Raw genomic sequence first — 26,617 nt, 5'->3', positions numbered from 1 at the left:
ATATTAGGAAGAAATTCTTTACTGTGAGGACAGTGAGACACTGGAACAGGTTGCCCAGAGAGGCTGTGGATGCCCCATCCCTGGAAGTGTTCAAGGCCAAGTTGGATGCAGCTTTGAGCAACCTGGTCTAGTGGAAGGTGTCCCTGTCCATGGCAGGGGTGTTGGAACTAGATGATCTTTAAGGTCCCCTCCAACCCAAACCATTCTATGATTCTATGATTATGTCTAATAATGTTTTGAACTTAGCTTATTGATTTTATTTTGTTGTAAAAACCATTGGGTTTGGTACATGTTAAAAGTAGATTCAGAATTACAAGCTATCAAACTGTCCAGGTGTTCCTCCAAAACCAAACCCTAAAATACCTATGGAGGCAAGAAGGCTTTTCCCTGTTACCATGTTAGTATGGCCTGAGTTCAAAATGGGTCTTAATCAAGGAATCTCTTAACTCTGTACTGAAGTGACTTAGTAGTAATAAAATGCTCTGGCTGCAGAGGCTGTAAAAGTTACTGCTTCTCTCGAATCTGAGGTCTCAGTGGCAGGAGTTAGCGCTTGTAATATTTAACAGTCTTCAGTTAGTAAAACTGGAGTGAAATCTTTATTTAGTACATGTATTACCTACTATGTATCTTTTGGGAAAAAAATCACAACAAAAACGCCAAAACAGTTTTTCAGATTCTGGCTCAAAGCAAAAATTATATTGCTCTAACTTGCATTCTCTCATGTGTTTTCAAAACTCCAGTTTATTGTCCCTATAGTTTAAATTTTCTACACCGCTAAGATAATTGATTTCTGATGGGTTTTGAAGTGAATCTCAAACCTCTGTGCTGCAAGAAAATAATTGCAATAACATTCTTCATGAGCTTATCCAGAATGGATTTAGCTCTCTTCTATATTGCAGCCTCAAAGTTTTAAAAGTTTCAGTTGTTATTAGTACTATGGTTCATGCAATATTACATTTTAACTAAATCAGTACATAATTAAATACATTTTAAATCAAAGGGGGAGAGAGGATAACTGGATTCTTGCATTGCTATCTAAACAATACTTTTCTAGAAAGCCATACGCAATGTGTTGATGTAAGCCTGTAGCAATACATTTAAACACAATAAAGGCAGAATAATCAGTGGTACTGACATGTATTAACAGCAATTAACACTACATAACAATTTGATTTACTAAAGGAGTTGCAATTTAAAGTGCAAATGGCCAACTTGGAATTTGTTCAGGGTACTGAGAATGACAACCCGTACTCTCATGGAAATGTTCTTGCATTTTTAGTAACAATAAGTAACTGAGCTTTATAATTTATCTGATAAGGAGTGACACAGGACATCCTAACAGCGTTGTGAAGTCAGACTCTTCACCAAACCAGCAAAAATAGGACCACTGACTAGATAATATTTACTGTGGGTCTTGGGCTTTTGTAACACAGCTCATTCAGAACCTTGCTGAGGCTCTAGATTTGCTTGATGATAGGAAAGGAGGTCATGCTCTTACTCTATTTTTATAGATTTCTTATTGCTATTTTGAATACTAATCAGGCAAGTTTGTAGTTTCATAAACCCTTTTCCAAACTATGGGAAAGATTTCAGAATTTTAAAGAGTGTGGAGTACAGAGGTGGTAGGTAGATTTTTAGAAAAACAGTGATACAACTCATCCTTTACCTAATGTCTCAAGTGGGTTAGAACTGTATTTTTATACCTGACAGTCAAGAGCACCTCTAGCAGCACTATGAAGCTATTTTTAATTCTGCATGAAAAGGTACTTAAAGTCTGTAGAGAAAGTCATAGTCTTCAGTAACTAGATGAAAAGTGAGGGTCAGAAAACTAGGTCTGCTCCCCCCTTTCAGATTTATAGAATCAGCAATCAGGCAAACCAGCTGGGAGAGGAAAAGGGAGGAGCATGCTCAAAGTGGAAAGCTATTGATTGCTAGGTAATTAGGATCAGAAAACAGTGATGAGGGTAAATAGACCTAGTCATATTGTCTCTGATAGAAGGTGCAGGCTTGTTTTTTCTGAGCTGAATGTTCTTTGAGTTCCTTATGTGCTATAGTTAATTTATTTTTGGAGTTAACTCTGAAATGTTGAAGCAATACTTATATAGATTCAGGTGAGATATTGGCACCTTCTTTCTGCGATGTATTGCTATGCAAACCATTGAAAGAAGATGTTTCTTAGTGACAGGTATGTAACTTTGGCTTGCCATTCACCTGGCTGCCAAAGCCACCTGTCTGGTTTTCCACAGCCTTAACCACTGCAATGCCTTCACACTTCTGAGTTATGTATACTGTTTTTTAGAAAAAACGGTGAAAACTTGTAATGAATGTTAATTCTAAATTCAACAGGATTTGAAAGGTCCATTTTTCCAGACAGAAATGCAAACTGAGAGTGCCTTTTTCAGTTGGTAGGTGATATCTAATGTATTGAAATAAATTGCTGTTATCAAATAGTATTTTCTGATACTAGTAATAGCAGCAGAAGATGGACCAACAACATTGACAAAAGAGCAGAGAAGCTTTGGCTTTAGACTCCCTGCAGCGGACTAAACAACCATGAAAAGGAGCCACACATTTTCTGCCAGGAATACTTAACTATGTCTAACTAATGCTCCTTTCTTCAATGGTTGTACTCCATTTTGTGAAATATCACTCTGGGGATGTGATAATTCTTTTGTGATAAGGTTAAGGAATTCTCAGCTCTGCAGTTGTCAAAAGTCCTGTGCTGTCTTTTCTCCCGGCCACACATTTTCCTACACTAGCTAGCACTCAGGTGGCTGCATGGAGATATGGATGAGACATTGAAAAGTAAGGGAAGCAGAAAATTAATCTACTGGGAAAGGGCAGGGGATGGATTCTAGCATGAGAGAAGGAACAGATATGCACATGAACAAAGAGGGTGAGGGGCAGAGGGAAGGCTGCCTCTTCTGACAGCACAACAATGTTAACTTGATTTAAACTGGTTATGAAGTCATACATGAAATTAGAGGTTTCTTGTCACTTCTAATCCAATGCAAATGTGGGTGGCTGCCCAAGGGGTGGTCCCCTCCCTCTGTCATTTTGCTCCCACCGTTTTGTTGTGTCTGATCTAGCATTGCGCTCCATGCAATGACCTGGTTCTGTAAGCTCATCCAGTGGGATGCTAACCAGCTTCAAAATACAATTCCTTTACTGTGGGTCAGCAAATTGAACCAGAGCATCCTGTGGTTGCTTATATGCTATTCAAGTCAAGAAGTAAGGAGGGGACCCATGGCCTCTGTTTTCAGGTCTTACAGTTTTATTTAGAAAGCTCTGTTTATACCTCTACTTTGTGGAGAGAATGCAGCAGCAGACAGGCACCAGTGTAGTTACAGCTAAGAAGCATGCCAACATGCTGTTAAAAGGAAGAACGATACACATATAAACAAATTGCATGCATGCTGGAACAATAGTAATCCTGGCTAGGATGCGACAGAACTGTTTTTACTGTGGGGACTCTGGACGGGCAGAAATCAGCCTTGCAAATTACTGATGTGGATATAATTTTCTGTGAAGTGTTTTGCAACATCTTCAGCAGGTGTAAATAGGAACTGATCCAAAGGTGGCAATGGAACCCAATGTGTGTGGGTTTTATACTGTGTTAAACCAGTCTAAGCTAAAGCCAATGGAAAGTTGAAAGTTTTCATTCTGAATTTGCTTGCTTTGGGTTTCAGTCTTACTTTAGTAACCTTCAAGTTTCTAATTCACCTCTAATCACAAGTGTTGCCATTATTGAAGAGTTGGACTTTAATTGTAACTTTAATAGCACATATTCTTTTACTAACCGTAATTACTGTAAAATGACTAACTAATATTCCTGTTTCTCAGTAAGGATTGTTTCAGATATTCCATTATCAACTCCTGAAAAAACAATCAAACCTGTTCTCAGAAAGCAAGACTCTACAATTAATGCTGCTTGGACTTTCTTATGTTTTTAAAAATTAACCACAAGTACTCTGCAAATGTCATTATAATGCTGGCTGTATTTGCTGATGGAATTTTAATCTGAATGATACATGCTCTGATTTCTTTTCAGCACAATGCAGGATGATGTTTTCATTCTACATGAACAGGAATATGATAGTTTGCTGGAATCGGTCTTCAAAACTGAGTTTTTAAGCCTCTTATCAAAACGATACGAAGAGAAAACACAAAGAAAACTACCTCTGAAATTTAGCAATACGTGAGTTATGGTTTTTTTCAATGGGCTTTTAAGAATAAATAGTCTTTGTTCTTGCTGCGAAGGCAAATGAGTGAGCGCTAGCTGTTGAGCTTCTGACACTATGCTTTGTTTTAAAATAGTAAGAGGCAGCACAGTGTAAAAATCTGTATGTGCAAGGAGACCAGACTTTCTGATTAGCTTGTCAGAGTAATAGGTTAGGATTGTGCCTGGGCTGTCTGCCGCTTTCTACTGTCTGTGTGCATAGAAGAGTTGCCTTCATTCTACTGAACATGGCATCAGGCTCAAGGGTCTGCAGCTGTGTGCATCATCATGATGCATCCCTATCATAAGAAGGGAGCATCCTCTTCCAGCTGACCTAGGAGTGGAAACATCATGATGGAAGAGTTTGAAAGATAATTCTGGAGACATAATGTAAGAATCTGAAATTCTGAAGTTTGTTGTGGGGACAGAGGACTGTAGCGTGAAAAGATAGTTCTAAAGGAGCCTCATAAAGTAAATGATATTTGGAACATATTTTAGAACCAAGCCTGAAAAGCTACAGAATGTTTGATGTGCATTTTAGCTGTAAGGGCATGCTGGAAACTATCCCAACAAACGTTTTCTTTTGTTAATACTCCTACCCGTTAAGCAGACAGCAAGAATAGGCCTTGGATTTGTATGTTTATTTTATTTCCTTTGAAAAAGTGGAGAATTATAAAGGGTAACAGGAGAGTAGTATTTTAGTTTGGAAAGGGTGTAGGAGAAGAATTGAAGTGCGTAACGTTCCTGTATCGCATACTCCTGTACATTGGGAATCTAAAGCCAGTATTGAGTAAATTTTTTGTTCATGTAAGATGTGATGTATTATACTTCTGGGGTCTTGCCCAAAACCAAACCGTAATTTCCTTAGCTCATATCTGAGTACAGTTCAGAGCAGATGGATAGTGTGGAAATGCTGGGAAAGACTATATATGTGTGTGTGCGCACACATGGAAAAAAGTTTAAATTGGAAAGATTGAAGTATGTGTATGCAAAATTGTTTACTCCCAGAACATGCACAAGGCCCAATCCTAAAGCATACATTGGCATATACATGCCAATATATACACATATGTATACATCTAATGTGTATATGTATATCTAATGGTATATACAGAAGAATGTTTAGGAAGAGAGCACTCTAGCTTGCTCCAGTAGAGTCTGCTGCAGAGGCAGTGATGTTTGATGGCAGACACATCTCTTACTCAGACCTTTCCACGTTTTTCTTCAAAGCTCACTGTATTCTCCACCCGCTCCAAGGCATCTTAAACTTCCTTTGAGTAGCTTTACCAGGAAAGTTAAAGCATCAGTTAAGAACATTTTATAAAGCATGAAGAAGAGATTTAATTAGGTGGTTTATGTCAGCTACGTCACTCAGGGAATACAGATTCTCAGTCTAAGGTTTTTACTATTATATTTCTAAGTTATCTGCTGCCAAGTGATATTGTCCTGATTTGATATAGAAATGCTTTCTGTTTTTTTATTCATGTGTTCATGTGCTTACATTAGACTTGAAGTGAAGCTGAAAAAGGAGAGTTGGGGGCCCTGGAGCAGTGGTGGTTCTCGACAAGTGCAATTTATGCAAGGCCAAGGAGATACAGCCATTCTCAAGCCAAGTAATAAAGTGCTGCAGATCAGCATCGGACCAGGGCTACCAAAGAATTCCCGTAAGTATCAATTTCCTTTAGAAATTAGTGAACGGTTTAGAAATTTAGAGAATGGTTGACTCTTTCTCTCCTTGCTTGCCTGTAGCCTTAGCGTGTTCTTTATTATTTCTCTGTAACACTTAAAAGAAGATCCAAGTTATAGATCCTAATGATACAGCAGAACTCTGTGCTGCTCTACAGTCATGCTGGAATTCTGTGACTTTCACTATATACCGTTTCTGAAACGTCTGAAATTCTTTGCCCTGCGGCAAAAGAAATGAGGGCATTTAATCATGTGACATAGTACAAATGGTACAATTAGCCAAGCGTTTTGGGGAAGAGTCTTTTACTCTGCTCTGAGCTCCTGTAGTTCCTACAGTCTTGCTGATGTAGAAAGGTCTGCGTCAGGACAGAGCAGGTTGTGATATGAGGAAAGATAACCTCTGTACATCGCCAAAGATGGAGCTGTAAATCTACCAGCCTCGCAGGTTTCGTGTCCTATGTTTTTCATGTACTAATTGCTGATCAGAAACAGTATAGTCAAAAGTACTGCTGCGCCAGCTATCCATGGTTTATAAACAAGTTCATAAAGCTAATGGTCTTTTGGGCCTCATTTACTGTAGTCTTGAGATAGCTTTACTTCATGTCCTGTGGCTGAGCTGGATCACAAAAGGGAGAATATGCCTGTCATCCTTGTTACACCTAAAGCTTTAGAACAACCTGGCGAATACTGCAGGAGTCAGATTCATACCTGAAGATCAGCTCTTTCTGATCAGAGAGTAGGGGTCTGGCAGACAGAAGGAGTTACCTAACTAATGTAATTGTGAAAGGGTAACAAAATGTTGCTGGTTTCTTTTAGGTCCTACTAGACGGAACCTTACCCCAAGTAGAGGGTATTCCAACAGGTCTCAAAGTCAGACTTATCCTACGAGAGCCGCACCACCTCCTCCCGGTAAGTCCTCTTAGCCTTGGGCAAAAACAAAATTCCAAATTCAGGCTTTCGCTTTTTACTCTTGTCATCTGGTAATTTTTACCCGCTAAGAAATCATAGTAAAGGTTTAAAATCCTCTTTAAAAAGTCTTGTCTGGAAAGCATACATTGTAGGCATTTTATGAAGTGTATTGTTGAAGTCTGCAGACAATCAGACTGGTATTCCACCAGAGCTATCCTGGTTGTCATGGATGCTGGCATGTTCAGCCACTTAGTAGAAGACACTGAATCTAAAACTAGCCTTCTCCACTTTCCTTTCAAGGGTAAAAGATATATACTTATCAAGCCATAGATGATGCTTTACAATGAAACTGCTTTCAGTGCTAATAAACAATAGAATGCAATTTATGTCTCATTGTCCTACCCTGTTACATAACAACTTTTGCATATGCTGAATGCTGAGAATGTATCAGCTGTGCCAGTAAGCAGCCTGGCTTTTTCTGCATGGGATTGATGTCATTAGGGTGTTTCACTTCTGCCCTTTAGACATACGATTAATTTAGCCTGTGAACTCAGACTGGAGAACAATATTCCATTGACCCAACATTTCCCAAGTGTTTTTTATTTACTTACACTCCCAGAGTACTTTTTTTTAACAAAGGGTTCTCTTTCAGTCAGCTGCTGTTTATTGAGAAGCACAATGCTAATGGTGTACGTGGGGTGTGCAATCAGTCGTGGTCACCAAATTAACTAGACAATTCCCAATCCTCATAGCTGTATGAGTCAAACTAAGGACTGCATGATCTGCAAGAACTGCTCGTAGTAAAGTGGGAAATTACTGTGGTTAAAGGAGTTAACCTGTCTGCAAACGCAGATAGTAAATATTCGTACAGGGTGAGTTAAAGCAAGGAAAGTCTGTTTTAATATTTTCAAAAACTCTTTCAGCAGTTTTATAGCTACATGAAAACAACAAAAACATTGGTTGAAGAAGCCTTGTGCCTGCAGACCAAGCCCAAACTTGCCTCACGTAGATAAGGGATGTAGATTTGCACGCAAGTCCAAGGCACCAGTGGATGCCCATACCTGCAGCATGGTGTTTTGTAATCATGTATCCCTTAGTGCTTATGACAGCTCCTGAACAGACATGTCAACAGTCAGTCCTAATTAGAAGAGCCTGCCTCTCTGTGCAGCAAGACACTGGGCTAACTTTCTGCATGGGATTGATGTCATCAGGGTGTTGCAACTCTGCCCTAGAGAGAAAAAATTAATTTAGCCTGTGAACTCTGAGGAGAGAACAATATTCTGTTGACCCACCATTTCCCTAGTGTTCAACTGTGGAGTTGAACTAGATGTTCACAGACCAGTGAAACCACACTGTAGTGTCCGGGCAGGATAAGTGTAACTACTGAAGTTAAATGCTGTGTTGGCCCTTATGCATTAGGGTATCATGTTTAAAAGGTGAGTAGAATTCTTTCATGCAGACCTCAAATCAATTACTGTAACTGGTTTTTTGTTTGGGGTTTTGGGTTTTTTTAAAATTCAAAATCTTTTGTAAAATAGCTAGTTATAGCTGGAAAAATAAGATTGAAGATAGGTGTTACAAAAGGGTTCCAATTAGACTGCCCAGACTTTAAAGGAGTCTGAGGCAATTGCAGGATTTGGGCATATTCCTCCTTGAAAGTCACAAAAAAAATCTCTCCATCCTGCTCTCACTATGTGAGGAAGTAACACTGTGGGCAATCATCTGATAATTTGAAATGGATTCTCCTATTTTCACCTGTTTTGAAATTAATGGGCCAGCAGCTGAACAGACTGTTATGTATATGTTCAGCATAAAACAAACCTTTATTTATATAACCGTAATGTATGTGCCATACTAGCTTGTGTCCCAGAGTGAGTTTTATGTATGAGTTTTTGATGACTTAAGCTCTGCCACGCTATCAAGAGAATATCAGAAACAAAGACCAGCTGTTGAATGCAGTAAGGTTTTTTGAAGTGTCATGACTATGACTTCTCCTCTCTGCACAGCTATTCATTCTGCTAATTTTCAACAGGCATAATTACAATGGAAAAAGGAGAGGATTACCCACAGCATTAAGCAATCTGATTTTTAATATAAGCATAGCTCCCATTTTATTCAGTGGGGGTTTTAGGAATGTAGAACATGCAGAAGTGAGCTCCTTAGGCCCTGATCCTGCAAGTAGCTCGGACATGGGTGGTTTGTTTTAAATTCAAGTTAGAGGCATAACTTTTAAGCTATCAAAGTAGCAGCAAGGCTTTTTAAAAAAACCAAACAAAACAAACAAAGAAAAAAAGGAAAAGAACACTTGCTTGTTAAAATAGACAAATATTTATAGCAACTTAAAAAAGTCTGCCCAGTATTCAGGGAGTTGGATGGAGTTTGAACTTTTAAAAAAAGACCCCTAGCAATTCTAGCTAGCTTTAGATTGACCCTCATCTGGATAAAATTTTGTGCAGTGTTTTAAATAGAGGTGTGGTGGTTACAAGCTAGCTAAGCAATTAATAAGGTTGAATTTAGCCGAGAGCTAATCCTCTTGCTTGATTGTGATGTTCAAGGCACATGTCTCAAACTTCATGAAGGCATGAACCCAAAAGAGATCGCCAGCACACCCAAAACTGCATAAATCAAACTTTAAGATTTCAACATTATTTTGTTTTCAAGTTCTGTGATAGCTGAGTCTCACTGACAGCTGAATCTAACTGACAGCTGAGCCATCAAGACAAGGAAAAGGTTACCTTTATTGAGCTGCAGTTTGGATTGGATGTGTTCACACTTTATTTACTTCTAGGTCAGCAGCAAAACGGAGTAATAAATCCCCCACAGTTTGTACCACTTCCCCATGTCCCAGGAAATCAACGGGCCAATCAGAAAAACCTGTATACAAATATGACACGACCAACTTTACCACGGCAACTGTCTGGAGGATCAGGCAAGATTTCACAGCAACCAGAAAGCTTGGATTTCCTGAAAGTACCTGACCAAGGAGCAGCTGGGTAAGATTTTACATTAAATCTGAGAAAAGAAGTGTCAATTTTTGTAAATAGCTTTACACACTTGAACTGTTTGTGACTGATGAACTCATATTGTGTACATAGATGACCAGATTGTGCTATTGAGCTGTACTCAAAGGTATCATCATCTTCCACAGGATTTCAAAACACATATTCCATCATAGGCCTTTAGGAATGAAGGTAAACGAGTTCTAGTTTAATACCTTAAATTTGCATGGTACCTTCTACTTAAGGATATTAAGACACTTGGCAGAGTTTTTACTAGGCCTTCTTTCCCTTCTGGTTTACAGATCATAAACCATAGATGTGGTATTTTACAGCAACTGTCATGCCCAGAAATGCTGGCTAATAGTAGTTTTGTTTCAGCTTTGACTCACAACTCATATACCAGACTTGTACTTCTTTTTAGGAGGAAGCTTTGGCAGTATGACTTTCAAGATTATTCCAGCATCATTTGGACTTCTAAGCTGTAGCCTTCCAGAATATGTTACTGTGACAATCGTACAAGATTTGGGGGTGGGCAGGTCTTACTGTTGTAACTAGGTATTTCCTAATAGCCAACAGTTAAAAGCATCAAAACAATCACCAGAAGTAGCAGAAAGATGGAACCAAGAAATCAGGGGCTTAATAGAGGGAAGCAGAACAAGTTGTTCTCAACTCTGAAACCAGCTGCTCCAGCTCTTGACTGAAAATCCAGAAGCAGGCAAAACCTCTCATTTGTGGAAATCATGAAGACAGAAGTCTTGTGTCAAATATTTATTGGACTTTAGTGCTCCAGAATGTTAAAGGCCTTACAAAATTTTAAGTTTTTCAGTGACTGAACAGTTTCTACTTTCAGTCAGCCCTTATGTTCCACTCTGTTGTAGAACATGAGTGGAGTTTTACTATAGTGAGAATTTGAGTGCCACTTAATTATCAAAGACTGCTGCCTATTCAGCAATTCTAGGAAAAAAAAAATGTATCTATCTGGTTTGAATAAGCAGTTTGTGTTTCTCCTTGCTGATGACTTCCTATTTGTGTGATTTAATTCTGATGTAACCAAGTCTCAGAGAAATTACTAACAGCTTGTTGTCCTAGAGCATATTAAAACAACAAGTTGCATTAGAAGAATAAAAATCCACTGTGGTAAGGTGTAATAACTTTGCATAGTAATGGTTAGTGCAGATACAATTCTATAGTCCACAGCTCTTCAAGTAAACATACGTGATAAATACCTCCTTGTTAAGTAGGAAAGCCCTGTGTATGGTGAACAAGCCATCATTCTTACATTTCTGTCCAAATAATATTGAGGGGAAAACCAAGAGGAAATATGGATTTTTTCCTGCTGAGAACTCTATTTGCAGGTTCTAACTCTATTTGCAGGTTCTTAATAAATTACAGTTCAATGTCCTCCTCAGCTTTTCCTCCTCCAAATGGCCTCTCTCTTTCCCTCCCTTCCAACAGACAGCTACCTCTCTCTGTAGCAAGATAGCCTCTATAGCCCAGCCTCTGAGAGACAGCTGGCTGACAGCAGATAGCTTTATGTTGCACCAGTGCCCTGACTGACTCATCGCAGAGCCTGAGCCTTCACTTGCCATGACAGCTAGGGAACCATACATCCCCTGAAGGTGATGTAAAAGTTCAAAGTAAAAGCAGAGACACTGCTGTAGTAAGAATTTTGCCTAAGGAAGTGCCCAAGTAGTTCAAAGTCTCCCACAATCCCATTCCAATATTGCATTCTTTTACCCTTGTCATACATTGTCAACTGTAGTAATGCAGCAGTGACTCACTAACACTTAAACAGTCATGATATTTTTACTCTGAGCTGTCAAGTTGTGACCCAAGCTCCCAGGCCTGACAGCAAATCATTTTGCCAGATATGGAAGAGCTTGCACTTGGGGTAATCTGGGAGAAATCAAGATTAAGTCAAACTTTCACCAAGTTTCCATCTGACCTTCTGCAGCCCCTTAACCTATTTGCCCTTAGCCCTGGAATATTCTGAGGGATTAGATGGAACAGCTCAGTCCCCTTCTCCAGTGATCCACGTGAACGGGGGTTCTTAGAGGCAGCAAAAAAATCACTTGTTTTTAACTATATCAAGAGCAACTTTTTGTACCAACAGACCCTTCTCAGCTCCTTAGCAGATGTTCTGCACTAAATTCTCCTGTTAGCCTAAGCATTCTTTTTTGTGTGTGATCCAACTGGCTACCGTACTGATATAGCATATTACTTACAATGTTGCTTCTAGTGAGCATTAGACACCTCATAGAAAACAAATAATAAGTAAGTGTACACAGAATTGATAGATTTTTCAGTATCAAATGTGTACAGGTTTCCTAAGTAGGGGCTTTCCAGTTCCTAAACACAGAGGTGGTCAGCCCTCCAGCAAAATAAGGTGTGCACAGAGTGTCTTCTCAGTTGTACTAATGGCAGTCATTTTTTTTCCCCACTGTGCACCAAGTGTTAGCCATAAGATATTGTAAGCATATTTAGAGCATTTTTCTGTTGAAGTTTGGTCTTCAAATAAGACAGACATTAGAACCAAGTGGCCACTGCTGCTTATTTTAACCATTTCAGAACTGTCAGCACATGCTAACGCTTTCAGACACATTTCCATCTTTGTACACTAATAACTTCCATGCCTTTAGGTGGTGAAATTTTCTCATTGCCTGTCAGTTTATTCTGTTAAAGCTGTTTCACTAGTATTAGACTTCTACTTTGTCTTGAGACTACAGTTCATGCAACAACCACCCATAAGCCATAGGATAAAGCCATTGTGATGTCTATCAGACAGCTGTGACTGACAGCCATTACTGTAGCAGCCACCAAGTACATAATGAGATAAGAACTATCATATTGGATTAAAAAGATCAGTTGCATCATACTACAGTTCCTAATGCTATGGGTACACACCACCAACCCCATCTGTTTCAGTCTTACAAGTCTACAAGGATGATTACCACATATTAAAACTTACATTACTTAGTTACCATTTTAAATGGCAATCATGATCGATGTAGTACCAAGGGAAGAAAAAACCCAAACAACAAAACACACTGTATTAGAATGACATCTTTACTCTCTGCTAACTGTTTTCACTGATAACTCCATAGGCTCAAGAAGGGTAGAAGAAAAAAAAAAACAAAACCAGAAATGGCCACAGCAGTAAGTGCAACTAGAACAAGTAGGGAACAGGTATCCATTGCTCCCTTCTGGATGGATTTTGTGGAAGTCAAGCTTCTCTATAGGAAGCCACAAGTAAGACAAAAGAGCGCTTAGTAACATAGCTTATGATTCTGAGGAAGGAGGTAGGGAGGGAAGAGGATGTTGGGGAGCAAGTTGTTTTGTTTTGTTCTTTTGGTTTTGTTGTGGTTTGTTTTTTTTTCTTTCAAAGCAAGCCACAGCTGTAGGCAACATGCAGTAGCAATATGGCTGCTACCATGTGAGGTAAGGGAACATCTAAAAAGGGCCTGGCAAAGTAATTTCTTGGACCTTAACATTCCAGTATACAAGTTGCTGCCTGTCTAGTACACCTTGCAAGTTCATTGAATTGTGTTTCCTGAAGTGTAAAATAATATTTTGGTCAGAAATGGTGGAAAGTAAGTAAGTAGGTAAGTGCCCACTCTGAGAGGGGTAGAGTGCAGCCCAATGAGGCTAGTTTCAGGTGGGCATTGAAACAAGCAGGTGATAATTTGGTTTTACATCCACATGACTTCAGACAGTGGTGGGCTAGTCTAGGAATTGGAGTATTTTGACACAGCGTATTCAATGCTTCGTTACTGTTCATAGTAAGATACTCCGAGCACAGGGTCAAACGACTAATCTGTAATAGCCATAATAGTAATACAACACAGTTACCGTCTCTACCAGTACCGTTACTGAGGCATATTTCGGTCGATGTTTCCACGGCCATTGTATAATCTCGTTCCCAAGCAGTATTGCAACGCTATCGGCAGCATCCCTTTGCGAGCAGAACTTGCGCGAACAACTGCCTGCAAAGACGGATCGAGGACAGTTTCCTCAGGGTTAAACGCGGGGTGGGGAAAAAAAAAAAAAAACCCCAGCGCCCGCCGCGGTTCTGGAGAGGCGGCCGCCCCTCGCCCGGGGCGCGGGGGCCGCGCAGCGGCGCGAGGCGCGCGCCCCCTGCTGGCAGCCCGGCGGCTCCGCCCGCCGCCGCGAGCCGGGCGCGTAGAGGCAGCGGCCCCGTCAGGCGGCGCGCGCTGCTCCCGCGGAAGAGGCGGCAGCGCCCTCGGGCGCCCCGTCCGGCGGCGCCTGCAGGCCGTGCGGGGGGCGGCGGGTGGCACGCGGGACTCCGCGCGGAAAGCAGCGCACAAGCCAGCCGGCAAAGCATCGGCAGGCGCCGCCGTAGGGCGGGCTTTACTTTGCCAATACCAGCACCTCGCCATCCCCTACCACCAGCAAACCGAGCTGCGTTCGTCGCCTTACTTCTCACAGCCTGCCAACGGCTGTCGCCCTTGGCCAGCACAAGCGTTAGGGAGCCAGCAGTAATCGAGCCAAGTTATTTAGCAGAGCATGTCTCAGATCAATTCCCAAAGCCAGTCCGGAACAGAGAGCCACGCTCCCAAAGGAGTGGGGGAGGCAGGTGCACCCGACACCTGACAGGTTCTGCCTGATCTTCCCTCCACTGCCTCCCATTTAGTACCATGCCCAGTATGACCATCCTCAAGTTTCTCCAATCCCTTCACCACTATGAAAAGCAAACATTCTAGAGGAGTGTAACAGCAGTAACAGACTAAAGGAAGTACTCATACAAAAGCAACATTTGCAAGGCTGTCTTCCTGAGCATTATAAGCTCCTTTAGTATATTAATAAAGAAACAGTACTATTATATTCAGCAGTAGGTTTCAGTAAGTTTTTCTGACTGTTCTTTTTCAAAAGGGAAAGCACCAGTGTTCCCTGTACACAAGGAATAAGCTAGAAGAGTTGTGAATTTAGTATTTCAAAGCTACAGTCATTATAGATAGATAGAATTTTTAAGGGTTAGAATTAGATTTATTTTTTAGCAGAGCTGCTGAGAAGGATGCACTGGTACTACCGCAGCTTTAAGTTCTACCTATCACTAACACTCCAATACAAGCTTGAGTTGAAAAATACCATGCTCTCACCAGCAAAACATCATCGCATTTAAGATGTTCTTGTTCTGCTGTGGTTGCAGAAAAACTGTTCTAAGACTTGCTCCAAATTCTTTCATTTCCATACCTAGGTCTAGTTTTGACAACATACATACTCTATCCCAAGCAAAGTCAATACATGCTGAACAACAGGAGAAAAATCCTCTCTCCCAGTAGATAAATTTAGAACTGAAATGCTGTTAACCCATACTTCAAAGCTCATTTTTTGGTGCAGTTCATTACACAAACTTGGAACTAGAACATACCAACAAAAGTTAGTCTAGGACTTTGTGTAAGTAACTGCAAACCTTTTCTGCAAGAAAGAGCTGTGTACTGTTACCATGGTATTACATGACATAATCACCGTTCAGTCTCCTCCACATCACTGCAACATTTTTTAGTCATTCAGCACATTTATTTACTATTTATTTTAAACTGGCATTGCATCTAATACCTGTTCTCTCTTCCAGCCTTTATTAGCTGATGAGCTGGCAAAATGCATTTCTTCCCTCTTTCCCCTTCCTAATCTTTGGAGTGGTCACAGCTGTGACAAAGAGTTTGTGCAGCATCTCCCCTGCTGCTTCAGAGTTGACTATAACAGAACAAGTCCATAGACGGCCCTGGAATCTGAGGCAACTTAAAAGAGATGCAGTCTCTCTTACAGCTTAGTCACAAGAATGGTAAAGTAGCAAGCCTGTGAGCTAGAACTTTGTTTTTAATACTGGAAACTAAATCCCTGGTGAAGTTGGGGCACGGGGAGAGACAAAGTTGTATAGTTGCCAAGATCTGCATGAACTGCATGTGCACATTTGTTTACATTCCAGCCTGAGCACTAAAATGTCTTCTATGCATTTGAACTGCTGTTTGTAAGTACCCATTCATCCATTTCAGTAGGGAAGAAATGGCAACTCTGTCCCTTTCAGAGGGAAGTCTTTTACATTGCTCTTTTTAACTGTTGTGACATTTAAAAGAATCCTTTTTTCCTTGTTCCATGATATCCTTTAGAATCAATTCATTAGGACAGCGGGGTTGATGGAGCTTAGGTTCAAGTCATGAGCTTTGAAGCATGTTAACATTTTTTTCTCCCATTAGTGTTCGCAGGCAGACAACAAACCGACCCCTACCAGCTGGAGGAAGGCCTAAACCACAGCCAAAGCCTAAGCCTCAGGTACCACAGTGCAGGGCACTGTATGCATATGATGCTCAGGACACAGATGAACTTAGCTTTAATGCCAACGACGTGATTGATATAATTAAAGAAGGTACGTAGAGATAAAAGGTTTTTTTATTTAACTACTTATGACTGTGTACCTTCAAGATTAGTACTAAAGACATGACATTGAGCCACATCTTCCCTCATTAGCCTTGCAAATTTCTATGATAGCTCAGGGAGCAGAGAAATCTCCACATCAATCAAACCCATTCACTTAAAAGCATGTCAGAGACAGATCAATGACATGTGCATTACTTGGTACTGCAGATCTGTACAGTTAGTTAAGAGTAGTTCTATCACAGGCTCTGGCTGAAAGTTAGCCTGAACTACAGCTATAGCACAAGAACAAAAACATAACAAAGCATTTCCAGCTCTTTGGGTCTCCAAAGCAACATCACATAAGGCATAGCAATACAGCCAAAAGATTAGCAAGCCCAGGTTCGCCAAATCATTTCTCCTCAGTCCTTCAGAAGGCAGCTCTCTCTGTGTGGAATAGCTTTGCAAGGCTGCCTCAAAAAGCATACAAAAAGGTTTACAGAACATCACTACTTACCTTTTGCTTTCTTCATCATAGATCCTTCTGGCTGGTGGACAGGAAGACTACGAGGGAAACAAGGTCTGTTTCCCAACAATTATGTCACCAAGATATAAGAGACTGTCAGACAAAAATTGGCATGAAGTTACCAGTGGTTGAAGATGCTTCCTCTTGCCTTCAGGACACTGTTCTTCTGAAATTTGCTATTCTCAGCAGTATTTCCACCAGTGAAGTTGTATATGAACAGGAAGAAAATTACCCACAGCACAGACTTTGACCTTTTGTCTCAGAAGCATACAGCAATGGACATACTGACCAATTATTTATTATATTTAAAACCTGGTTTTAACACCTAGTAAGTGAAGAATGCCCAAATCTCCCTACAGAAAGGTGCTTTGCAGTCTGGGACCAGGGACTTTGAAAAGGGTGTATTTAATAAGTGCCTTCAGCTGAATATCCGTAACCTTTTTAATTATCTACTGAAGATGATGTTAAATGCACATTTCCTCTAATGCAGATCATTCTGGGGAACATGTTAAGTATGCTGCTACATGTCAAAAACATTTAGGCTTATTTAGGATATTACCATCTAAAAACCTACTGTGATGGTATATTTAAGTAATTCTGTACAGAGAGTTGTAATGGAACTGGTTTGTGCTTGCTGATGTGTTTAGGGACTCCCAACAGGCACTATAAGAAGTTAAAACAGAATACCACATAGTACTGTATGCTAAACAATGTTGCCTTCAAGATTTATAATATAATATGGCTGGCCCATGTTGGATTTAAGTTTAATGCTGTACCTGTTATAAGAAGTGTCTTTATGCAGAGCTGTACATTTATAGAAACAGATCATATACTGTATATAAAAACGGAATATGATAGAAACATGTATGAATGTATAATGTAGTATTCCACTGTTCTTACTCATAAAGTAGTTCTACTAGAATTTTTATGCCAGGTACTTACAGATATGCACTACTCCTTTTAAATGGGAAAAGCAAAGTGTTACTGCTTAAGTCTGATTGCCTCCCACACCAGAGTGGCTGTTGCTTGCCATACAGTTATCAGCATTCATGCTTTGCCTTCTGAACCTCCATAAAATAAAACACAAGAAGCAGTTAGCTGAACAGGTCTGTTCTCTGTGCAGTTTGTTTTCAGTTGTGTACACAAAGAGATCTCTTTACAACATCTGTTGGATTTTACTGCACCAGTTCCTAAAGAAAAAATCCCCTTCCCTTTGCTCCAAACAAAACCATTTTCACTATGCCCAGCTGAAGGGTATGCATTACATTTTTTTTTTTTCTTAAGAGCAGGTAAAAAACCTGCATATGCTGGTATTAAGAAGTTGCATAAGCTTTAAGATACAGCTAAAAGTCTTGAATCCCTTCCCTTCTAAACCATTGCCTAAGTCTAATTAGGCACACTTACCATCTCTATTAAGAGAAGACTGACTGCAGAAGCTGTTTCTGGAAGCTAGAAACCAAGGCCTTAGTCCAGGGGGGATCATATACACACAGAGCCAGCACACTCGTGAAGAAGGGAGGTAATGAGTTGTGTAACAGAGAGTACCTAAGGGTCTGTAACTTAACATTACTTCTATAGCACCAAGTTAACAAACAGGCTTAAATGAGGTATTGTGGAAGAAAAGTTGCAGTACTTACACACTTCTGTTCCTCGAGCACACAGATACCAACGTTCATTAGAAACAAAAGAAAGCAAGATGTTAAGCAATAAGGAAGAATCTACTTATGGCAGGTAGAGAGGTTTATTGGTGGTGGTGGGGAATGAACAAGCAATAAAAAACTAGGGATTTTTTTTGTCCAAGAAGTGGAGCAGGTTTTAAGAGCTGAGCTAGTTCAAAGGGTCACATCCTTATAGTTCTACACCTACAGGCCCTGGACACAGTGGTTAGCATCACAGGAGGCTTAGAATTTCCCTACCTTAGCTCCCTTTGTTTAGGTATACAAAGACAGAGAACACGTTGTCTTACGTTCATCTAAACACAAAGATTTATAAGGCTAGTATCTGTCAGAGCCAGCCTACTACCTTCCCCAAACTTGAAGGTGACAAACTACAAAAAAAGAAAATTGCTGTATACCTCTTCGGGACAAGGCACTGAAATGAATTACACGCTTAGTATCCTTTAAGGTACACCACAAAAAGATGAACCATCTGCCTGCTCTTCTTTAATGTAACGGTAAAAATAACATTTTACTAAATATAACCCACTATAAAGCCTAGAGTGGAAGGAACCACTGAAAATAATCATCCACATCTAACTGCCAGTTGTATCAATCACCTATTTAGTCAAAAGTCCTACTTGGACATTAGACTGTAGACATGTCTATGTAGTACCTTAAAAGATTCACAGTCATAATTTAAAAAAATATTTTTTTTTTTTTTTTTTTTTTTTTAAGAGAGGAGCTTTATTTCTAGGTAAAAGTTGTACTACAAAGCAAGTTTAAAATTTCACCTTCCAGGTCTGAAATGTCTGTGGTAAGGCTAGAATGCTATGTATAAAGAGCAGTAGTTTTGCCTCAATAGGCAAATAAGGACAAAGTGCATATACCATCAGGACATGGCTGCCTTGGGTTATGATGAGAGCGATAAAGCCAGGTCCTTGATTATCTCGCTGCTCAGTTGAGGGATTGTGCTGATCATCAGTAGTTTGCTACTTGCATACTTGTTCTTTACAGCCTGCAGAGGTAGAGAAACAGTGTTACAAGAGATATACACATACAGTATTTATGTTCAGGCAGATAATTTTGGGTCAATTGGCCTGACTCCTTGGAAAACAGACATACAAACAAGGTTAGAAGTGAACCAGCTTGCAAAGTAGCAAGAGCACAGTTTGCTTAAAGTGTTTTGAAGTTAGTACTAATGCAACATCCTGTCACAGACTTGTCAGAATAGCAGATGCTTTAAGATGACATACAGACCATTTACTTAAGAAGCCACAGTGTGCAGAAAAAAATTTCTAAAACATTAAAAAGATTTAATTAGTTATACTTACAGTGTATTTTGTTAACTTCTCATTTACTTTGACCACATTCTTGGCCATATGTTTCATAGTCATCACAAGATTGTCTTCTGTATACCCAGTGTAGTACTGCTGCTTTGTACCCTGCAGCATAATGGTAAGAAATTTGAGATTTATGAAGTGGGGATTGTTGTTCAAGGCACAATCACTGCAGGTAGCAAGTGCCCTAAGCTTCATGCACTATCTTCCAGTGCTAGGAACTGTAGTACTGTCAGTTTAGGCAACAGATCCAGAATAACTTCTGGTGTGCAGCAGAAGCCTGGACGCATCAGTGCCAACAACCACATTTCTACACCACACAGAGGACAAAAGAAGCATCCCTTGCAAAAGTAACCACTAGTTGAATTACAATTCACTATTCGTGGTCCGTGATTTTGTTATTCTACATGTACTGTGACAATTATGAGAAATCTACCTTTATTTACAGTGTGGCTTTCTGTAACAATAGTTTCAAAAGAAAAATCCTTTCATACCACAGAGTTAACACAGAAAAAGATAGTAAGTTTTTAGTGGTATATTCCTTTTTCTACCTGCAACTACGCATCAGGCTGTCCAGCTGTCATTTGATCACCAGCATTATTACTAACCCAAAAACAATTTTCTGAAGTAGTGTTTTAACGGTTCGATTCAATCAACTGGAAGAAAAAAAAACTCTTAACAAGTTTGATAAAAATACTTACCCATTTGTTATGTCCCAGAATCTTTTGGGACAAGCATAATGCAGCAGCTGCAATCTCTGAAGGACGATGGTGAACCATGTCATAGTCTATCAGTGTCAGCTCCATTAGGTATTTTGCTAGCGTATGCTGCTTAGCATCAGCCTACCAGATTGAGAATTTGTTAATTCACAAAGTTTCACTTAACCTTATCAAAATAATTCAGGATTGTTTATTGTATTCATTAACTGACAAAACAGTCAACAAAAATATTTCTTTATTAAGGTCTAGGGATCTCTAACAGGCACTCATCTCAAAATTGAGACCAGAGCACAAACCAGTCCTAGCCTAGCAGCCATTTGGCATTTAGACACAAAGTCAAGTGAGGGATTTTAACAGAAAACAGCACTGCTGTGCCTAACTAGGGATACAAGTGCATAATACAGGATGGGGCACAGAGGAGAAGTGTAAAATGACTCAAGGAGAGCCTAATTAAAACAGCTCGCTAACTTCAAGAGTCACCTAGTGGTCTGTTGAGGTAATTGAAGCCCACCTCCAAGTGCGGGCAGTTCACTCGAGTTTAACTACTGAGGTGAGAAAAAAAAGAGTCAGATCAAAGAGAAAGTTTATCTTTTGATTCTTAAATAATACAATACTTCCATTCAAAAATTTTGAAGAATTGTAACACTGCTCCCCTTTTACTGGGGAATACTCTCATCACCAGACAAAAGATTACTCTAAAAGCAAGGGTTCTGCTCTAGGTATGTTTAGTTTACTATAACAGTGAAATTACTGCCACCAAGACTAAACACAGGCCCCAGTAAATACAGGCATGAACCACTACTGGCTGCCAGTGATGTTGTCATGTTACTCCACACGGTGGAGTTACATAGCTGAGTAGTTCTTGATGCAGCGTGTAAGCAAAAAGCAAGTAAGATCACACAATAAAAGTGCTGGAAGCAATCCTGATATACTTTACACATATAGGAAAGTTCTAGATAATGAGGACAAGTACTCACTTCCCCAGCTTTTGATGCTCTTCTTAAGAAATGAATTGGAAGAGGTCGTCCCAAACTGAAGTTTAACTCTTTAAGAATCATAATCTCCATTTCTCTAATTTCACTACTGGTGTAGGCATTGTCAGTAATGTAAACAAAGTCTGCTACATCAGGAGAGAACATCTCTTCATATTTTGAAGCTACAAGCAGTGCTGTTACACCCACCAGCTGAAGCCTCCTACGAGGTACTGGATGACTCTGCAATATAGGAATTTAAAAAGTAGGCCCCAAAACATCAAAGTCTAGATAAACAGCTTCCAATTTATCAGTTTAAAAACACCAGTACGACAGTGCTCATTCATACAACGTAAATGAGATTTTCCACTTTTGAGTCAGAAGTGTGCCTATAATAACAGGCTCAAAGAGGAATGCAGCCTCAGAGTTAAGATGCTACATTATACAGAGCTCTTACAAAGAGCAGATTTTGTACATTCTTAAATTTATAAAGAAAGGGTAAATCCTAAACTTCTGTAAAAGCATAGTCATTGAACAAGTCTTCTAGTCCAAATAACAAGTTGAAAAATATCTTACTTGTAAGAAGCGATCCATAACTGCAACACACATATACAGTGTTTCCTGCAAAAGCTGGAATCTTGAGTGGACCTGGACAAGCCAGTCAACTAAAATTGCACGCATACGCCCATTGATCGTCTTCCCATCAAGGTAATGCGGGCGGACCGATTGCTGCAGCTGTTGGAGAAAGAGCTGTGTGAGCAACAAGATTAACACTATACTGCAGAAGCGCAGACTCAGTATGTCATACCTCAAGCTCTCTCAGGTACAGATAGATATCTTTTACATAGTCACTACACAGCTGGGGATTCCCCCAGTCCTCAGCATCAATGTCTTCTACATTGTTGAGCAACACATCAGAGAAGGCTTGGCACAAATCCTCCTCTTCCATAGATACATCCATAGGGACAGGAGACAGAACCTAAGGAACAGATCATAGTGATTACGTATCTACTGTTTAAGCTGCAACGCTCCTTCATTTCCACATTCTTCCATTTACTAATACAACTTAAGATAAAAAAAAGTTGAAACTGAGCTTGCATTCTAGCATGGCAAGCTTTCACCAAGATGCCGTACAGACAGAATCAGAAGACCAAGTAATCGCCAGCTAAAGCAGAAACTTTATCCAGTACTTCAACAGCTAGTTCTGCCACTTTAATGTTAGCCTTTAAGCACAACACACATGAAACCAAAAGCTCAGTACAGAGGCTTTGCTTTTTCCCACAGGGAAGTGAGATGCATCTACAGATGAACTATTCTGAAGTTAGAGCTCCAAGTTGCAAATCAAATTAAGAATCAGAACAGTATCATTAATTCCTACCTTTGGAACACCAGTTTCTTTGAATGCTTGGTTAACAGCAGCTGGATGTTTAGGCAGCATCATTACATTTGCCATCTTACTAGGTCCTTTCATAGGCTTTATGGATGCTTTGGAGCATTCTGTTTTCTGTAGTGAAAACAATTACTATTAGTACAGAGCTAATAATCCATCTTTTCCTTATAGATAGATTTCAAATGTTCCTTTACCTTAGCTATGCGTGTTCCTCTTGTTGCAACTTTATTTCCTATTTCTTCCAAGGCAGCCCTTTTGCCAGTAAGGTGAGTTTTGGCTTTACTTTGAAGTTCAGTCACAGCATTCTCCACCTGTCTAGTGACCTAAAACGATAAGATTGCAGCTTAAGAGTCAGAGACCAGCTTTTTTTAATTTTCAGATACCTAACTCTATCATACACTTACCACCACTGTACCCGTGTACCCCTGTGCATGCTATCCATTACTCAGCCAGGTTTTATTTCCTACCTGTTCACACATGCTCAGAGGAAGAACTCTCCTCTGTATAGGTTTCAGAGAGTACAGTACTCTCTGAAACTGTGTTGCAAGATTAGAGCAATGCACTCTACCTCATTCTTCCTCACTGATAGCTTTTTAACATTAAGAGTGCTTACCCCACTACTTATTTGTTGTATTTACACACTTTGTAACTACAGCAGTATTCCCATGAACAAAGCAATTTCTTTGCTAAATGCTGTATTGGGTTTGTGTGGCCTGTGGTAGCAGGGGGGTTACAGGGGTGGCTTCTGTGAGAAGCTGCTGGAAGCTTCCCCTGTGTCCGACAGAGCCAATACCAGCCGGCTCCGAGACGGACCCGCTGCCGGCCAAGGCCGAGCCCATCAGTGATAGTACCTCTGTGATAACATATTTAAGAAGGGAAAAAAGTTGCAGCAGGCACAGAAACTGCAGCCAGAGAGAGGAGTGAGAACATGTAAGAGAAACAACCCTGCAGACACCAAGGTCAGTGAAGAAGGAGGGGGAGGAGGTGCTCCAGGTGCCAGAGCAGAGATCCCCCTGCAGCCCATGGTGAAGACCATGGTGACACAGGCTGTCCCGCTGCAGCGCAGGGAGGTCCACAGTGGAGCAGATATCCACCTGCAGTCCGGGGAGGATCCCACGCCGGAGTGGGGAATACCCCCCACTCCTCCCAAAGGAGGCTGTGACCCCGTGGGAAACCCGCACTAGAGCAGGCTTCTGGCAGGACCTGCGGCCCGGTGGAGAGAGGAGCCCACGCAGGATCAGGTTTTCTGGCAGGACTTGTGATCCCAGGGGGAACCCATGCTGGAGCAGTGTGCTCCTGAAGGACTGCACACCGTGGAAGGGACCCACGCTGGAGCAGATCATGAAGAATTGCAGCCTGTGGGGAGGACCCACATTGGAGAAGTTCATGGAGTACTGTCTCCCATGAGAGGGACCCCATGCTGGAGCCGGGAAAGAGTGTGAGGAGTCCTGCCCCTGAGAAGGATGAAGTGGCAGAGACGACATGTGATGAACTGAAACCCCCACTCCCCGTCCCCCTGCGCCGCTGGGGTGGTTTGGTAGAGAGTTTGGGAGTGAAGCTGTGCCCAGGAAGAAGGGAGGGGTGGAGGGAAGGTGTTTTAAAATTTGGTTTTATTTCTCATTACCCTACTCTGGTTTATTAGCAATAAATGAATTTTCCCCAAGTCGAGTCTGTTTTGCCCATGATGGTAATTGGTTGAGTGATCTCTTCCTGTCCTTATCTCGACCCACGAGCCTTTTTTGTATTTCCTCTTCCCTGTCCAGCTGAGGGGGGGAGGGATTGATAGAGCAGCTTCGGCGGGCACCTGGCACCCAGCCAGGGTCAACCCAACACAAATACATACCATGTATACTAAAAAGTTATGTTTTGCATACAAAAATAAACATCCCTTGTTATGCACAGCAAAGGAACCACCGGGTTTCAATAATTCCTCGTGGGGTTTAGCTTAAGCCATTTGACAGTCACCGTGGGAAAGAGGTTCTTATTCCCTTCCCGCACCTTCCCGTTAAGTTGCTTCAATTTTCTCCCTTCCTCCCACGCACCCTCCCCTCACTCTGAGGGGGAGGAGCAGGCGGCCAAGGCCAGCGAAGCGCCCGGGGGGAGGATGGCACTGCACACCCCCTCACCCCGGCTTCAGCCTCCTCCTCCTCCTTCCCGCCACCTCCCGCAGACCTCGCTCCACTCCCGTACCCTCAAAAGCATTTGGGGGGGGGGGGGGGGGGCGGCGGCGGCTTCCCGGCCAAATAAAGTGCTAAGAGCCCCCCCGCTTCCCGCAGGGGGGAGCCCTCTCCAGCCTACTCGCACCACAGCCCCAGTGTTTAACTGCCTGAGAGGAAAGAGCGGCAGGACCTACGGGCAGCTCCCCCCTCCCCGCCCCGCTCCGCTCCCCCTCTCGCCCGCCAGCTCTCTCTCCCCCACGACCCTTACCGCCGGACCGGCTCCCGCCCCCCGCCCAAGCAGTACTCACAGCGGCGCGGCGCGTCACCGGCAGAGCCATCGGGATGGAGAGAAGGGGAGGCTGCGGCCGCTCACACCTCTGCCCGCCGAACGCTTCTTCCCCCGGCAAACCACCGACTGCTGCCTCGCGCCGCCGCGGCTCCGCTTAAGCCCCCTCCCGCTCTCCCATTGGGCAGCTTCGTACAATGCACGGACTCGATTGGTCCACCTTCTCGGGCCCCTCCCATAGAGGAAACGGTTTGACAACCTTCCGGCAAGCCGGGCTCTGGGGGCGGGAGGGGCGGCGCATGCGCCGAGGGCAGAGGCGGGGAGGCGGGGCAGCTGCCTCCCCTCCCCTCCCCTCCTTCTGGGAGGAGCGCAAGGTGGCGAAGCGGGAGGTTTTACCTTGGAAAGTACACACAGCTGTGCCGTCCATGGCGAAAAACACCGGGCGGCGAGAGTTTGGGCAGTTAAAAGCCGTGCGGCAACTGCCACGGCGCGCTCAGCTGTCGAGAGGCCGATGAAGCACCGGAGGCACCGGGCCGGGGGAGCCGAGGGGGGCCCGGGCGCAGCCGGCACCTCCGCTGCTCCTCACGGTTATTGAGGGCAGCTGGCTGGAAGCACGGACGCCTTCGGGAGCTTTTGTGACCCAAACCTCAGCAACGCTCCAGTCAAAGGGAGCACCCGCAGAGGTGGCTTACCTCGTTCCAAAGAGCAGCTTGGTACTCTGCACTGTGGGAAACTAATCCCAACAAACGCGTGCGACAGCTTGTATTTTGAATATCACATATGACTTGAGGAAGGCACGTCAGTCAGCTAGTAACAATAACAGTCAGTTTAATAACTAGTCCTGGGACTCGGGAACTTCAGCCCTGCAGTATGTGCCTCAGCTGACAGCAAAGTCTAATCACAATTACTCTGCAACCTCCCCAAAGTGGCATTGTATGTTTACTCACAGATATACACATTAATATTTTATATCCTTCATAAAGGCCGTTTTCCTGAATTCCTAAGTTCCAGATGGTTCTGTTTATCAACATATTTAACTGTGGCTAAATGTCGATCCTTCACTGAGACAATTTTTTCTTAGGCAGTACCTGTAAGAATGCATGTATACAAAATAATTTTTACAGATCAAGACTTGAAGAGGCAAAAGGAAAAAAAAAAACAACTTCCATATGAAGCAGATTTTGAATGATACCAGTCTAACAGTTTATTTATTGCATACAAAAGGATTTCTTTTGACAATGGAATTTTATATGAAAAGTAATTTGATGCATACTGTTGAGAATCTTATCTTCAAAGATGCTGCAGAAAACTTAAGGCAATGCATCTAAGCATATAAAGCACAGTCAGTGGTGGAAATTTTCAAAATCAAAAGCCTATTCTTTTTCC

At 41.8% G+C, this 26,617-nt stretch overlaps 2 protein-coding genes across 2 annotated transcripts in view; one reads left to right on the top strand and one right to left on the bottom strand.

The window, feature by feature from the left end:
* Positions 1-17,814, top strand: part of MYO1E (myosin IE) — a 98,086-nt gene extending 80,272 nt beyond the window's left edge. Inside the window, 6 exon segments of the mRNA XM_052807792.1 lie at positions 4,052-4,198; positions 5,726-5,883; positions 6,722-6,814; positions 9,603-9,807; positions 16,029-16,198; positions 16,724-17,814. Coding sequence (XP_052663752.1) covers positions 4,052-4,198; positions 5,726-5,883; positions 6,722-6,814; positions 9,603-9,807; positions 16,029-16,198; positions 16,724-16,800 — 850 coding nt within the window. The 3' untranslated portion in view covers positions 16,801-17,814.
* Positions 17,815-19,086: 1,272 nt separating this feature from the next.
* Positions 19,087-25,379, bottom strand: CCNB2 (cyclin B2). Its single transcript, XM_052808749.1, has 9 exons — positions 25,254-25,379; positions 22,981-23,109; positions 22,775-22,900; positions 22,205-22,375; positions 21,973-22,131; positions 21,403-21,639; positions 20,408-20,548; positions 19,701-19,811; positions 19,087-19,384 (listed from the first exon to the last, which is right to left on the bottom strand). The coding sequence occupies exons 1-9, from the start codon at positions 25,281-25,283 to the stop codon at positions 19,280-19,282; spliced, it is 1,209 nt and encodes a 402-aa protein (XP_052664709.1). The 5' UTR covers positions 25,284-25,379; the 3' UTR covers positions 19,087-19,279.
* Between the last annotated feature and the right edge of the window lie 1,238 nt (positions 25,380-26,617).

The sequence above is a fragment of the Harpia harpyja genome, chromosome 14 (assembly GCF_026419915.1).
Source record: "Harpia harpyja isolate bHarHar1 chromosome 14, bHarHar1 primary haplotype, whole genome shotgun sequence".
In the NCBI taxonomy this organism is placed as follows: Eukaryota; Metazoa; Chordata; class Aves; order Accipitriformes; family Accipitridae; genus Harpia; species Harpia harpyja.
This window is presented reverse-complemented; position numbering and strand designations above follow the sequence as displayed.